The sequence below is a fragment of the Lethenteron reissneri genome, chromosome 21 (genome assembly GCF_015708825.2).
Source record: "Lethenteron reissneri isolate LAM-NWPU_2019-01 chromosome 21, ASM1570882v1, whole genome shotgun sequence".
NCBI lineage: Eukaryota > Metazoa > Chordata > Hyperoartia > Petromyzontiformes > Petromyzontidae > Lethenteron > Lethenteron reissneri.
In genome coordinates this window covers 9,126,151-9,142,375 of record NC_083799.1, presented here as the reverse complement: position 1 = coordinate 9,142,375, position 16,225 = coordinate 9,126,151, and the positions used below count along the sequence as shown (strand labels likewise).

The following is a 16,225-nucleotide window of genomic DNA, read 5'->3' as shown; positions in this document are numbered from 1 at the left end:
GCAGGGGGGTACATATGTCCCCGGGCGCCAAGGTAAAGGGGCGCCAAAATGAGGCTTACAAGCCTACGTGTTAAACTGAGGCTTACAACGTTACATTATAACTTATTGCGGCGGGCGCGGCAGCCTGAAACTACTGCACAGATCTACACCTCAACCTAAAAGTTTATTTATCCCGCCACACACAGCCTACATGTCATGTAATTACATTTTGTGATTAAACGGGGGGGGGGGGGGGGCGCCAATTTTATAGTTCGTCCCCGGGCGCAAAATATCCTAGCGACGCCACTGCCTACACGTGAGGTATTGATACACACATACACGTGTACACACACTCGAGTATAAATACACACGTCAAAGACAAATATCCCCCGTACAGCCTTACCAGGTTGTTGGGGCAAGTGCTGTTAAGCGGGCACCGATGAAGGCCGACACGGCACACGAGCGAGTGGGTGGCCAGAACCACGCCCGGCCGTCTTAATCTCCCGAGTAGCGATGTTTACACAGCGCACCAGGTACTCATTTGAGGCTCAGTCGACCTAGGAGAAGCCCAGGAACGTGTTCAGATAATCGTCACTGGTGTTGGCCGTGAACTGGGCTCTGCCGGGTTCGTAGCGCAGCGCGCTAACCGTTGCGCCACGGCTCCCATGCACAACGCGTTTGCTAATCAAGCGCCCTTGCTCGAGCACGTGGAAGCACCCACGTGCTCGACTCAAAGCAGGGTGCCCCCCCCCCCCACTTCTCCCCCCACACCACTAACCCCTATAATTATATCTGGCCCGCCCCGCGCTCTACTTTGCATATAACCCGCGAGTCTGTTCCTCGTAGAGAATCCGTCTATTTTTTTTCAACACGCGGTCGGCTTTCGCGACCGATATTACGATTGAGAGGTGATTCATTTTGGCTGTAACCGTCAGCTCAGCGAAGCGCCGTTACCCATTTCAGTGTCGTGAGACAACTCTCCAACAACGACACGAACGGCGGGTGCCGCTGAAGCAGTCATACAATTTGGCCACGTTTGTGACACCTTAATTCGTTGGCTGTGGCGGGTGGAGGAGGGTTTCACGACACAAATTATTGACACAATTTGACCCCAACAACGACAACAATTGTGAATCAGGAATGTGTCTCGTTCGGGGCTTATTTGCATCTCCCTGCTCCACAGCGCGGCTTGGAAAAGACGCGTGTGGTGATGATGATGGTGGTGGTGCTGTTAGCCCGTAGACCGCCCCTCTCTCGTTACTCTCTATTTATAACAGGAGGATCGCATTCCCTCCTCCTCCTCCTGTTCCTCCTACGCAGGCGCCTTGAAGGAGGGAAGGGCAGGGGAGAGGATCACTCTCATTGACGTGGGGTTCCTTCCTGCAGCGGCTTGCTGCCACCGCTCCACATAGAAGCGCAGTATTGGCAGCAGAGGCAGCAGCGTCCACGTGCGCGTGCGACTCTGTCTATATAGAGCGAGTGACTGAGTGCCCTTTATCTTAGAAGGTGTGTGGCTTTTGCTGGTGTTGTTGTCAAGAATCTCGAATGATTGCTCGCTTGGAGGATTGTTCAGCGTGGGGGTACTGGAGACGCAACGGAGAAGAGTGATTCTGTTGCGGTTTCATAGATATATATATATTTTACGTTTGTTTTTTTCTGTTTGGTTTGGTCCTTATTGTTGGTTTCGTTTGCTGGAAGAGATCGGCCATGGATCACGCCGTGTTCAGCTACATGAACCAGTCGCACAGCGGTGTCCCGCCACCGCCAGGGCTTCATCACTTCCCACCCGTGGCCCTGCACGGCCGCGGAGCCCTAGAGCGAGTGCCCTTCCCCGACATCGCCGCCTCGTGCCTCGTGTCGTCGGGGTTTGTAGCCAGCGAGGGCGCAGGGCTCACGGCCCGGACGAACGGACACAATCACCACCACCACAGCAACCACCACCATCACCACCAACTCCACCACCACCATCATCATCAGAGCAGCAGCAGCAACAGCAGCAGCGTCAGCAGCCAGCACCATCACCACCAGCAGCAGCACCAACAAGAAACCCACCACCAACAACACCATCACAGCCATCATCCGCAACAACAACAGCAGCAGCAGCAGCAATTGTCCGTGTGGCATCATCATCAGCAGCAGCAACATCATCAGCAGCAACATCAGCAGCAGCAGCATCAGCATCGTCAAGTGTCGTCGCACTTCGCCGCTGCGTCCACTCTGCACGCGGTCGCCCCTGCCGCTGAGCAGCCGGTCTCCTCTCCGACGAGCGCAGCCTCAGCGGGGGAGACCTCCCCGCGCCTGGCTGCCTGCAGCCTGGAGCCACAGCAACAGCAGCAACAGCAGCAGCAACAGCAGCCGCAGCAGCAACAGCAACAGCAGCCGAACGCGTCTGAGTGCGGGAAGAAGACTGCCGGCAGGAGGAAGCCCGTGGTGGAATCTTCTTTCCGCGGTGAGTTCCTCTCTTCTATCAACCATCTATGTGAGTCCCTCTCTTGTATCAACCAAGTACTTATACAACTGGGTGAGTCCCTCTCTTGTATCAACCAAGTACTTATACAACTGGGTGAGTCCCTCTCTTGTATCAACCAAGTACTTATACAACTGGGTGAGTCCCTCTCTTGTATCAACCAAGTACTTATACAACTGGGTGAGTCCCTCTCTTGTATCAACCAAGTACTTATACAACTGGGTGAGTCCCTCTCTTCTATCAACCAAGTACTTATACAACTGGGTGAGTCCCTCTCTTCTATCAACCAAGTACTTATACAACTGGGTGAGTCCCTCTCTTCTATCAACCAAGTACTTATACAACTGGGTGAGTCCCTCTCTTGTATCAACCAAGTACTATACAACTGGGTGAGTCCCTCTCTTCTATCAACCAAGTACTATACAACGAGGCGAGTTCCTCTCTTTTAATAAAGTTCTCTGCAACTCTGTACTTGCGTTGGTACTGGTGCACGAGCAAAAACAACATGGAAACGATTATATATACCACTGCCTTAAAAGTAAAAATGTAATATTCAATTTACAATTATTCATATGCCAATATAAAATTGGAATAGAGAGCAGTCTCCAACTCTCACTATCCACTCAATCTCTCTGTCCTCTCTATTTGCTACGCAGGAGATGTAATTGCCCGAGTGCCTCTATTTGAATCAATCAAGTCCTGTACAACGAGGCGAGTTTGTATGTGTGTTGAACTTCTTTCGCACCGTACGTGGCCACGCCGTGCTAATCAGAGGTGCGGGGGAAGGACAACAAACTAAACACAAAAAAATCAGTTCTAAAGTAACTCGTTTTCAATCTATATTAAAAGTGCGTAGCTCCAGTGGCTTCCTAATATCGGAAGGAAGAGCGTTCCAGACGGTCGCAGAAGCGCATCTGAAAGCGCCGCGCGATGCGGTGACCACCGTCTTTTTCCGATGGTTCGTCAAAAGCCGCAGCTGCGAGAATCATGACCGGAGATGGCGCGATGGTTTATGCTCCTTGACGAGATCAGCAAGCTATTGTGGTTCATTTGTGGCGTGCACTTTTTGTTTCATCGAGTGCGACCTTGTAATGTTTTCGTTCTATCTTCTAGAAATCAAGTCCTATATATATATAAAACCACGTTCGGAGCGAATGAGACACAAACCTCGGATGTGTGTATTTGTATATATATACTATATTTGTGAGTGTATGTATCTATGCACGTACGTACGTGTCTTTATGTATTTGTGTGAAGATATGTGTCTGCGTGTGTATATGTGTATTTTTACGTTTGCGTATATGTGTAGGCATATGTCGATGCATATATCCGTTGTGGGTACATACTGTGGATGTATGTAGACATGTCTATGTGCGTGTGTGAATCAGAATCTGTATTTATCCTGGAGAAATCCCATGAGCCGTGAAGTTCTTTCACACGTATGTCCGTGCCATTTGTGCAAAGATTGCTACTCGCAACTTTCCAGCCGTGGCACCCCATACGGGAAGGGGTTTACAGGAGGGTCAATGATGTTATTGTCTGGGAAAGGAACGGCAAAGGGAAGCGAGAGAGCAGATGAAGATTGGGAAAAACGATGGAAAAGGAACGGAGTAACGCGAGCAGAGGGTCAAGAGAGATGCGGAGAGGGAGAGGAGGAGGGGACGTAGGGCTTCAACACAGCTGCACGGAGCAGCGTCGATGTTTTCACAGCGGGAGGAGCGGAAGGATGCAGAAGTTAGGGGTGGCCCAAACACGAGTCGCGAGACGGTCGCGAGGTTTGATCCGATGTAGATATCGAGATATTATGAGCACACATTGGCGTTGACGACGGATTTCGATGGATGTCACAGTAGCGGTCTCGAAATGTGCTGCATCGAGTGCGGCGCAGAGGGGTACACGGTGCAATGAGTGTATAGCATTGCATGCCAAAAAACTATCAGCCTTATCCAGACCACCAGCTCGAAATAACTGCATGTGCGGCCTTTTCATAATTTAGGCCACCAACTCAAATGTTATAAACTATCCGTTAAAATGACGTCATTATCAGCTTTTTATGATGGATTTTAATGACATTTGTTTTTAGGATAATGATGCATTCGTCTGGGAAATAATATTTGGGTCGCCATTATCCTTTCAATTGCGGGAAACCGGTGACCTGAGTTTGATTCTGGCCCATTGCTGATGTCAGTGGCGACTGATTGATGTCTACTGCCCACCTCCACCTTCACCAACGCGCGCTGACCAACGTGGTGAAGTATGGCAAAAAAAACGCCTCATGACCAACAAGGCGTGGGAAATTGTGCGGAAAGTCTTCACCCAGTCGTGGATTGACCAAGGGATGTGCATTATACCAATTGTTATGATTGTACTGTATTAGCAGCCTTCACGTCTTTTGGAAGTGAGTGTCCATCCGTCCCTCCATTCGCAGGTGCCGTCCTGCCAGCGAGCCAGCAAAACGTTTTTGTTTCTAATATAGCATGATTGTCAGTGTTTTGCAGTTGCCTTATAAACACGTGGTTGAGTGTGAAGGCGGGTGTATATGTGTGTGTGTGTGCCACTGAGTGGGGGGCGATTGTGTAGCGGTTAGAGCGTTGCGCTTACGAACCCGGCGAAACGAGTTCGATTTCCACTCACGGCCAACACCATATTCTTTGGATCTTTCGGTAAAGTCACGTAGATAGGTTCAAAGAAAATAACAAACAACTACGACCTTTTGATCGCAACTCAAGTGGTCATCATCAGGATAAGGGGGTTATCTTCTAAAGGCAAACTGTTTATAAAGGTTTAAAATGGGCGTAGCCCAAATGTCAGCAGCATGGGTGGGGCAGCTAATGTTAATGTAAGTGATGGGCAGCGACCTCGATTGGCGGTGGGTTTCCACCAATTAAAGGGCTGCCAGGTACAAATTAGCATGTTAATGTAAGATCGGTGAGCGGCCTCCACGGCGAATGCGCTGAGGCGGCTATGTTAATGTGAGAGATTAGCGTGTTAATGTGAGAGATTAGCGTGTTAATGTGAGAGATTAGCGTGTTAATGTGAGAGATTAGCGTGTTAATGTAAGATGGCAGAGCCACCGCCACTTCGAGGTCGGCGCGCGAAGGTGGCTGTGTTGGTGTGAGAAATGTAGCCTGTCAATGTAAAATCGGTGAGCTGAAAATAACAACTAACATCGGAAGGTGGCAGGATGGGAACATCACAGCCAGTTATGTCTTAAACTGGTTGATAACGTCCTTCCAATGATTGCTAAGTTTGTACCCATCTTCTCGGTTGAAATTGTGTCTGTGTCTGTATATATGGATGGTTGAGGAATTGGTTCAGAGCTGGTCGGCCATGTGGCCAGATGACCACATCAAGGAAGGACATTATCAACCAGTTTAAGTCATAACTGGCTGTGATGTTCCCATCCTGCCACCTTCCGATGTTAGTTGTTATTCTTGGCTCTCTGATTTTACATTAACACGTTCAATTTCTCACACCAACACAGCCACCTTTGCGCACCGTACCTCGACGTGGCAATGGCTCTGCCATCTTACATTAACATGCTAATCTCTCACATTATCATAGCCACCTCAGCGCACTCGCCGTGGAGGCCACTCTTAACATGCAAATTTTTACCAGGCAGCCCTTTAATTGGTGGAAACCCACCGCCAATCGCGGCCCGCTGCCCATCACTTACATTAAAATTAGCTGCCCTACCCATGCTTCTGACATTTGGGCTACGCCCATTTTAAATCTTTACAAACAGTTTGCCTTTAGAAGCTAACCCCCTTTTCCTGATGATGACCGCTTGTGTTGCGATCGAAACGTCGTAGTTTTTGTTCTTTTCTTTGAACCTATCGACGTGACTGTACCGAAAGACCCAAAGAATATTAATTCCTGCAGCCACGAAAGCTTTAAGTCAAGGCCAACACCAGTGACGGTTATCTGAACCGGTCCTGGACCTCCCCTAGGTCGACTCAGCATCAAATGAGTACTTGGTGCGATGTGTAAACATCGCCCCTGGCGATACAAAGGCGGCTGGGCGTGGCGCTGGCCACACACCCCCTCGTGTGTCATGCCGGTCTTCATAGGTGCTCGCTCACGGCAGCATTTGCCCCAACAGTCTATTAAGGCTATACGGGGGGATCTTTGTCTTTGTCCGCGAGATGCTTGCACGACAACGGTTGAGGTGCCACTGACTGCCTCGCATGGCCCTGCCCTGCACCACTTTATCAGCTAAATGCGTGTGTGTACCCTGCAACGGCCGACAATCCTCGAGACGCGTCTACGCAAGCATCTGCCGTCTGCTGTCAAATACACGTCGATTATAGCATAATAACCACACACGTTAAAACCCGTGTTCGCCCCCGCCATAGGAGTGTGGAATTTCCGCCACTGGCTCGTCGCTGTAAACAGGAGCCGAGCAGCACACCACTTAGACTTTAATGCAGACGTTAACGACCCCGTAACATCATCTGCAACAGTAGGCACGTCCTGTGCCTACTCAATGTTATACAATGTGCCGGTGTAAAGAATACTTGCATAGAGCGGTGGGGCTGTGGTTAGCGCATTGCAATATCACTCCAGTAAACTTAGTTATATTCCGAGTCGCGGCGAACATCAATTGTGAGCGATTTCCGAACGAGTCATGGGCTTCTTCTTTTCAAATTCGATACATATACCGTACGTAATAAGGCTGATGTTTCCGGAAAGAGCCCTTCTTCATAAGCAGACAGAGTACGGGGCAGTCCCCAACTTACGAACGGATTCCGTTCCTGAGATCCGTTCGTGAGTCGATGAGACCGATCGATCGTATAATTGTGCATTGACCCCTTCATTGATATCCCCCGTGCCTTGTCCCTCTCTTCCGTGATGACATCATACGCCGGTGCTGATGACGAATATTGCGCGATATAATTTTGTCCTGCGTTGAAGCTTGGCGTGTTTGAATGCTCTATCTGTGTGCGTATTTATTTATTTGTATTTACGGACAATGCCGCGGTCTCATTCGTAGAAGCCAGGCAGGGCGCACGAAGTGTCTCGGTCACCGTCTTTCGATCCACGACGATACATCGCTCCACGTGTGCGAGTTTCAACACGTTTTCATTATTCCAACTCAGTCGGTGCAATTCATTTCAATTGAAATTAAAACACGTGCATGGAAAAAAATGTTTTTTTAGGTATTAATGTTTGAAGAGAGATACAGTCTTACAGTCGTCCTCTCGATTTTCCAAACTCTTTTGTAGACACTTTATTTGGTGATGCTGCTGGTGCGTTGGCAGTGATGCACAGATAACAACAACAACTCAACATGGTCGTCAAGAATTCTGACTTAAAGGGAAACATCATCGGCGACGTTTCGGGCAGTGACCCTTGTTCATAGCACACGTGTTATTTAGGGTTATTATTTTTTTCCATTTGTAAACGAATTATGTACGTATATATACAACATATACACACGCACACACCCGAGTATGGGTATCCTGTCTGCGCGGCTGCGTGTGTTCGTCTTTGTGTAAATTCATGAATGCGTGCGTGTACATCTGCGTCTGTATGAATGTGTATACATGTGTCTGTATGCATTGGTATTTTGTATACTTGTTGAGGAGATGTTGCGTAGTAGTTAGCACAATGTACTACAAACCTGGTGACCAATATAACAGTTGCGAATATATGAACCGGTCCTGGGCCTCCAATAGGTCGAATCAGCCTTAAATGAGTACCTCGTGCGGTGTGTAAATATCAGCACTGGGAAGACAAAGGCGGCCGGGCGTGGTGTTGACCACCCACCCCCTACGTGTGCCGTGCCGGCCTTCATACGTGTTCGCTAACAGCACTTGTCTTATAACAGTCTGTTCAAAGATATACGGGGGATCTTTGCCTTCTTCATTGCATATGAACGCATGCGTCGATGTATCCGCGTGTCCTCCCTGGACAAGTGTTCGTATATTCGCTGTTCAATCAGCTCCGGCTCTTAAACCGTGCAACAGCCCTCTGTTAATCCACTGCTGGAAATGTCCCCCTATGTGGCCCTTCTTCATGTGCTATGAAGAAGGGCCATTGCCCGAAACGTCATCAAGCGTGCTTTTGTGCACCACCGTCGACGCGGCGTCAGCGCGCAATGCGTCCACCTGTGAACGTCGTGAACTCGCGCGCGGCGCGCAGACGCCAGCCCCGAAGAGTCGGAGCCGTGCCCTCGCAGCGAAGCGTCGGGGTCCCGACCCCGCAAGGAGCGCACGGCCTTCACCAAGGAGCAGATCCGCGAGCTGGAGGCCGAGTTCGCGCATCACAACTACCTGACGAGGCTGCGCCGATACGAGATCGCGGTCAACCTCGACCTCACCGAGCGGCAGGTGCGTGCCGAGACAACCTCCTCGCCCGCCCGCCCGCGAGCGCGTGCGTGGCGGCTGGGTGTGCGTGAATGTGTAAGGCGCGTGCGTGGTGTAAGGTGCGTGGGTGGTGTGGGTTCGTGCCGATACCCACGTACGCGCACACCCACCCACGTGCGCGTGAATGTGCGGGGTGCGTGAGTGGGTGTATGTCCGTGGTGGGTGTGGGTCCCCGCCAAGATCCACGTACACACACCCACGCGCGCCGGCTATTGAAAGAGTTAGTACCAACCTATGCTCCTCGCCTTCCACCCGTATTGACCAGCGTGGTGAAGTATGGTCGAATAACTCCCAGGACCCTTTAGGGGCGTGGCGAGACCCTCATATGCAGTGTGCGTGTTTCACGTTCGATACGAGATGGCAGAAAGAAAATCACGGCCACTGCGATTTTCCACGTTGAGTGATGGCAACACCGGCAGTTTTTTTCCGTCAAAATTAGAAACAGACGTTCCGTGTTCCAGAGCGATGGCGCAGTGGTTCGCACGCACACTGCGCTAAAATATCAGCCACCTGAGTTCGATTTCAGAGCGTGGCGAAAATCAGTGCCGAGTGATATCTGAACCCCTCCTTTGCCATCCCTTCACCAAGCCCGCTCTGACCAGCGTAATGACGCGTGGTCAAACAACCACCATGGCCACCACGGCTTGGCCTTCATCCAGCAGTGGATCTATAGAGGGCTGCAAATTATCATTGGCGTTGTTACATATTTTGTCAAATTGTGCACGTAGAGGCGTATAATGTGAATGCTATTTCGTTAATGAATAATGTGATGCTGTCATTACGTTAACAACCATCATAATTCGCAGCTATTATTTATTAATTGTAGTCTGGCGACTGAGCTGCCTGGTTCTGTATTCATAAATCAATGCAAAAGTACAATAACAGCCAATAAACCATGAGGAAATTGGACGAATGGACAGAATAACAGTAATGTCCTGCCACCGGCTGGCATGAACACTGTTCGACCGGAACTCATTGCAATGAAAGCACGAATCTGCCACAATTCGTCCTCAAGTGGAGAGCCGCCTCTGTCAGCGATTTCCTCAAACCCCCCCCCCCCCCACTCCCCAACCCCGTGATGCCACAACACACGCGTGACACATGCCGTACGAACCGGCTTCATTGCTCCACCTCTGCATTGTCCTCTTGACCCCACACCCCTTCCCGTGCTGTTCTACCCGTGGAACGTTTTATTCGGTCAATTCTCGCTCGGAGAATTCGAAATGTCAGAGTAAGGCACACAAAAAGTCACTTAAAGTTATCTCGGACGTAGCTCGCTAATGTTATACAGGTGTGAGATCTCGGAGGTGCTACTCACGGCTCTCTGTCGCCCTGAGGCCCCTTGGTTTCTCTGGCTGACCTGGGCTCTACGGTGGCGAGATGTTAACTATCTCGCCTGGTATACAGGAGGTCGTGGGTTCGATCCCGACCATGACGCCGGTATATCTGGAGTTTGCATGTTCTCCCCGTGGTCGCGTGGATTTTTCTCCGGGTCTTTCGATTCCACATTTTGAATCAACGTGCGTTTAGAGTATTTGGCTGCTATACATTTCCACGTGATAATAGGCCACTTCGTTGAACTGTCATTTGCGGCCAGGTCGCTTCTGAAAAAAGAGCTACATAGCTCAGTGGGTCTGACCTGGTTAAACAAAAAGTTAGCTGTTAAGTTTAGTTTATTTCCTTCTGCCGCCCATTCCCTCACACATTGTGTTACACTGCTCACTGCGGGAGTTCAGAGTTGATTATTCGCCTCGTGACGTGCCGCTGCTAGTACGATCAGGATGCATTTGGAGAAAAACGACAAAATACGATTAATTTATAGACACCTTAATTATTTCTAGTGGTCCCATTACTTCCCTCCCAATAACTGTTTGAATACTGTGACAGCGATGGCCCTGTGCATTACAGCGGTGCGAAAGAAGTTCAACATCCACGCATACAAAGATGTACGAAGTATACTGAGATCATCATGAGGCCTACTTTGCCAGTACCAAAATATACTAATCGGGTTTTTCCCCTTTTTTTCTGGCAACAAAACTGACACCTTTTATTTTTTGCATTTTTTACTGCAAGTATTGTGGTTAATGTGAACATGATTCCTTGCAAAAGGTGTCAGTTTTGTTGCCAGAAAAAAGGGGGAAAACCCCTATTAGTATATACTGATATCGGCGGGAGACAGGCTGAGAATTACAATGTATTTATCTCCATACATTTTCTCTGTTATTGTAATCGGTTCTCTAAATAGACGGATCCCCACGTATTTTTTTTCTGTAATGAAACGCTATGAGAATCTCGAGGGTCTACCTTAGTTGATGAAAATAAAATGCCTATCAGTTAGAAAATAAGCTCTTGGTATGAATTTGAGTACAGCTGTCAGAGATGGCTGCTAGAAATGTCAAGGCGAGACAGGATGGAGAAGTGCCGTAGTGGACGAGAGTCCACGGGCAGGCGAGCGTTGTTCCGCACGAGTCGGGGAGTAATGGTTGCGCTGGGTGGAAGGCGGAAGGGCCGGTTATTGAGACAAGCGTTGGAGCGGTTTCCACGAGTCCAGCGAGGAAGGCGAAGACCTGAGATGAGATGGTGGGACACTGGTAGGGCACAACTTGAAATGTTGAAGCCGCGTGTCTCGTGTGTAGCAGCTAGGGGGTCAGGGCCGCACGGACGGGGAGATGTGGGGAGAGGGGCAAATTGCTCTAGACATCACACGCAAGAGGGCCTTACAAAGGGCCTGTTTTTTTATTCCCCGTGAACAGCCACCCCCCCCCCCCCCATGTGCAGAACGCATTGGTAGCGAGGTGTCAGGTGGTGGTGGCGGCATCAATCCCACGGCTTTGGCCATGGCGGTGACATCTCGATCGTGATGATTCGCCCATTGGATCTCCCGCAGGTGAAGGTTTGGTTCCAGAACCGGCGCATGAAATGGAAGCGCGTGAAGGGCGGGCAGCAGGGAGCCTCGGTGCGCGACACGGAGTTGGCGCACGTGCGGAAAGAGCAGCTGCTGCCCGCGGAGCTGCCCGGGCCCCGGGGCAGCCGCGACAGGGGGGCAGGGCGCTCCGCCGAGGGCAGCAGCCCCCCCGAGAGCGGCGACGACGACTCCGACTGAGAACGCGGCGCCTCCTTTCTTCTGACTCCCGACGAGAGCAGCGAGTCCGCACGCGTGTCTCGGTTCTCCGGCATCCGTGAAGAACAAGAAGAGATGGAGAGCGGGAGTCATCGGGAGATTCACTGCGACACGACTGAAACACACGAGGAAGAAACAAAGACGCTGAGACCGAGAGAGACACCCAGCATCAATGGGAGATATGTTGAGACACACACACACACACAAGACAAAGGGGGAGTTATAGAGAACGGGTCGGAGATGGCGGTGCACGCCTCATGAACCAGCGCCGTGGAGTTGAAGGTCGGTGGATCAAATAGAGATGTGCAAAAATTCCGCACGTGCTGCTGAATTAGGGAGGTGGTCAGGAAATGGCAGTGCAGTATTAAAGCGAGTGGATTGATGAACCCATCTGTGCGGACCTTTGCACTCGTGATGGGGGGGGGGGGAGGTTATTTCCCGGGATAGTCGAGCGTTCGTTTTCTTGCGAAGAAACACCACCCGTTGAGAAGGAGCTCGCCCAAACCATCCCACGCAGTCCCGCGCCTCCTCCTTCTCCTCCAAAAGACTCGCGAGACACAGGGAGGCTTTCCCCGAGATAACCCAATGGTATCGTTGCCGTTACGGACTGAGAGAGAGAGAGAGACAGACTTGTAAACAACTTTTATTGCCGCCAGCTGCAACAGCACTGGAGGCGATTCCGATATGAAATACGCAAAGTCACCAGCAAACAAATGAAAACAAACGCTACAAATCCACGCGCTGTGGCGCTAAAAGCACCGCGCACAACACGAAAGAAAAGTCACGTGGTGGTGGTGGTGGTGGTGTTCATCGCGCACGCCACGGTGACGCGTGAGCGCTGCAGAAGGTGAACACGAGACAGAGAGATGGGAACACGAAGCTAAATTGCATAGAGCGAAGTGAAACTCAGCGTCGTGATGATCGCGTTCACACCGTATACATTTATAAATATGTTGATAACAAAATCACGCTCGGCAAATTTCATGAATGTGCTTGGAGGACAATGTTGAGTGACCGCAGTGCAGGGCGAGTGTGGTGTGTGTGCGTATGTGTGTGTGTGTGATTGTGTGCGTGTGTGTGTATGTGGAGCGGCGGCGTAGCGGTTAGCACACTGCGCTCTGAACCAGTCTAACCGAGCTCGATTCACGCTCACGGCCGACACCAGTGACGAATATATGAACAAGGCCTGGGCTTCCTCGAGGTCGACTCAGCCTTAAACAAGTACGCGGTGCGGTGTGTAAACATCGCCACTGGGGAGACAAAGGCCGCCAGGCGTGGTGCTGGCCACCCACCCCCCGCATGTGCCGAGCCGCTCGCCTTCATAGGTGCGACTCGCAAACAGCACTTGCCCCAAAGAATATGTTAAGACGATGCTGGGTGGTCTTTGCCTTTGCATCCACTCTCTTGCACTGCCTGTCGACGGGCAGTACCTGAAGGAGTGGAGATAACAGCTAAGGCCCACTGAGCTTTCGAGCTCTTTTTTTCGAAGCGACCTGGCCACTAATCATAGATCAACAGCGTGGCTTATCATGGTGGCATTTTTACAGGAGCCAAATACTGTTATCTCAACGCATGTTTCTAAATATGGAGAATAAAACCGGAGGAGCTGAAGAAATATCTACGTTACCACGGGGAGAACACGCACACTCCAAATATACAGCAGGCGTCAGATATCCGCATCGAACCCACGACCTCCTGTCGACCAGGCGAGATAGTTAACATCTCGCCACCGTAGAGCCCAGGTCAGACAGTTAAACCAAGGAGGCCTCGGGGCGACAGGGAGCTGTGAGCAGCACCTCTGAGAAGTCCGACCCCCCAACACCCCCACCCCTTGCAAAGACAAAAGCACGAGAGTCCGAGCTTGTGGTCGGAGGACTGTGCTGCTGCTGCTGTTGTTGTTGCTGCTGCTGTTGTTGTTGCTGCTGCTGCTGCTCAGCCATCATCGGAAGCGCCCCCGACGACGGTTGGGGGGGGGGGGTGTGAAGAGCGCGCGCCCCATGTGACGTGGAGAGAGACAGAGAGAGAGCGCTCTTGATATCAAGCGAACTTTTTGGTGATGCTGCTTTTGCCAATGGTGCACGGGCACAGATAACAACAATAGCAGCAACAGCAACAACAACAAAACACGCAACATAGTGTTGTCCAAAAGAACACTGCCTTTTGTAAGGAATAATATGCAATAGGCGACGTTTTGGGCAATATCCCTTCATAGCACGTAAATATTCACGTGCTATGAAGGGCACGTAAATAGCACGTAACTATTTAAATATTTTACGTGCTATTTAAAGGGCCTTTGCTGGAAACGTCGCCCTATTATAAACATTTTCCCTTTTAATGCCGCAGAGTGTCATTGGCGAGTGTGCTGCGTTTCTTTTAAATTTCACTCAGCTCCGGTTACTTCACGTGGGACTTGTTAACCAATCATCAGGCGCGTGCAGCGTCTTACTAGCATCCCCCCACCCCCACTATATTTGATAACAGAATCATTGGTAACCATTAACAGGAGCGCAGTGGTGGGTCACGAGGACTGGGGTCTGGTTCAATCCCGATATTGATGTTGGTCGGCACATAATCGGCGAGCGTGAATTTGCTGCACGCGAGTTAATCATTATTTTAAACAATCTAATTACTCAAGAGTTTGTATCGCTTCGCTAAATATACACACGTGTCATACACAATACGCGACGCTCGCCGTGGTGTCGTGTTTAGCACAGTGCAAAGGGGTTGCCGTTTTGTGGCAGTAGGTTCTTCCGTCGACCGCAGCCCGCTCTTTCCTCCCGTGCGCTCTGTCCACCCAGCGGGTATACATGGGTGGGGTAAAGTGTGTGTACATCCACCTCTTCCGAGACGTCTGGCCAGCGTGGAGGAATTGGCCACAAGCAGCCTCCGAGAGGGGAATCGCCGCCGGCGGTGACGGCGGGCGAGACATTGCAGGGCTGCGCCTTTGTCTGGCACCCATACGCACAGAGGACATCCGACACACTACGGCGTTGCGCGCGTGCCACCGTTAAAGTGTTTACTCAGGATGATCACAATGTTTACAGTGTAAAGGGCTTGACGTGTGTGCGCGCGCGCGTGTGTGTGTTTCCTCTCTTGTTCTTAATAGCGTCTCAATGGTGAGCGTGCTTAATTGTTTCATGACATTGCGTTGCTTTAATATATATTAAAGTACGGACCAGTGTTACGTGTGTAGGGAGGGGATTAGCCCGTCTGAGTTCTGGCGTGCGGACTGACACGCGTCCGTGGAACCACGCTGCTGCTGCTGCTGCTGATGCCGCCGCTGCTGCTGTGTAGAATAAACACGAGTTGATTATCTTAGCCCCGCGGCTACCCTCGTGTGTGTCCTTTACTCTTCACGTGTCGCTACGTGCACATGCGTGGTCCTATTTACAACAACACAAAGGCGTTTTGGTGGGTTCATCGAAGTGAATGGAAGTTCACTGATTGTCGCGTAGGTTTTGTTGACCGGCATTACGCAATGTCCGACGTTTCGCTCCGCGTCCTGGGAGCTTCTTATCTTCAGTTCGGGAACTGAATGTAATAAGTAGTAATTCTGTATGTTAATTTTTTTTTCTATATTAATTGCTATAAATATATTCATCTTCTGGATGTGGTGGATGCAGTAAAACCAGAGTTGAGAAAACATATTTCCGACTTAGTCCTCTTGGGACGAAAACAATTTGAACCCCCCTGGACTGTTTAGCTGGGTACGTCGTGTGTGTGTGTGTCTATATTTAGGCCATCATCATCAGCCGCAGCCATGCTCGATCCACTGCTGGATAAAACATCCCTAATCCTCCGCCGTATACTAAATTAAAACCACGCATATGCACACACATTACGGTATATTATCACGTAACCTTGTATAAATTGGAATTCTTTACTTTGTAATTACTTTTTTAATTCAAATAACAGATTTGAAAAGTGCTCTTAATCATATTCACTGCTTCCTACATACATTTAGTAACAATATTTGCGATTGACCATCTCGGCGAGTTTCCAGTGTTTTGTACGCGAATATACAACAGATATTCAAGTAACAATAAACAAACTGTAAATTCAGTATTCAAATTGTTCCTTCATTAACTTAAAACATTTCCCAGTTTTATTTTGGCCTCACAATGCAAAGTACGATCTCAAAGTGCATAGCCAATCGTTGCTATTTCTCTCCTCTGAAGAAGGGTCATTGCCCGAAACGTCAGCCTTCTCAGGGAAGGAAGGCTAAGGAAGGTCGGGGAAATCCGTGGAAGGGCAGAGAAAGTCATCGCAGGGCAGGGGCACGGACTGCTG

At 50.1% G+C, this 16,225-nt stretch overlaps 1 protein-coding gene across 1 annotated transcript; it reads left to right on the top strand.

Annotated features, from left to right (window-relative positions):
• Positions 1 to 1,351: 1,351 nt before the first annotated feature.
• Positions 1,352 to 15,253, top strand: LOC133345188 (homeobox protein MOX-2-like). The gene is made up of 3 exons (XM_061555732.1): positions 1,352 to 2,428; positions 8,591 to 8,778; positions 11,702 to 15,253. Exons 1-3 carry the CDS (start codon positions 1,687 to 1,689, stop codon positions 11,915 to 11,917), a joined length of 1,146 nt encoding a protein of 381 aa, XP_061411716.1. The 5' UTR covers positions 1,352 to 1,686; the 3' UTR covers positions 11,918 to 15,253.
• The last annotated feature ends 972 nt before the right edge of the window (positions 15,254 to 16,225 follow it).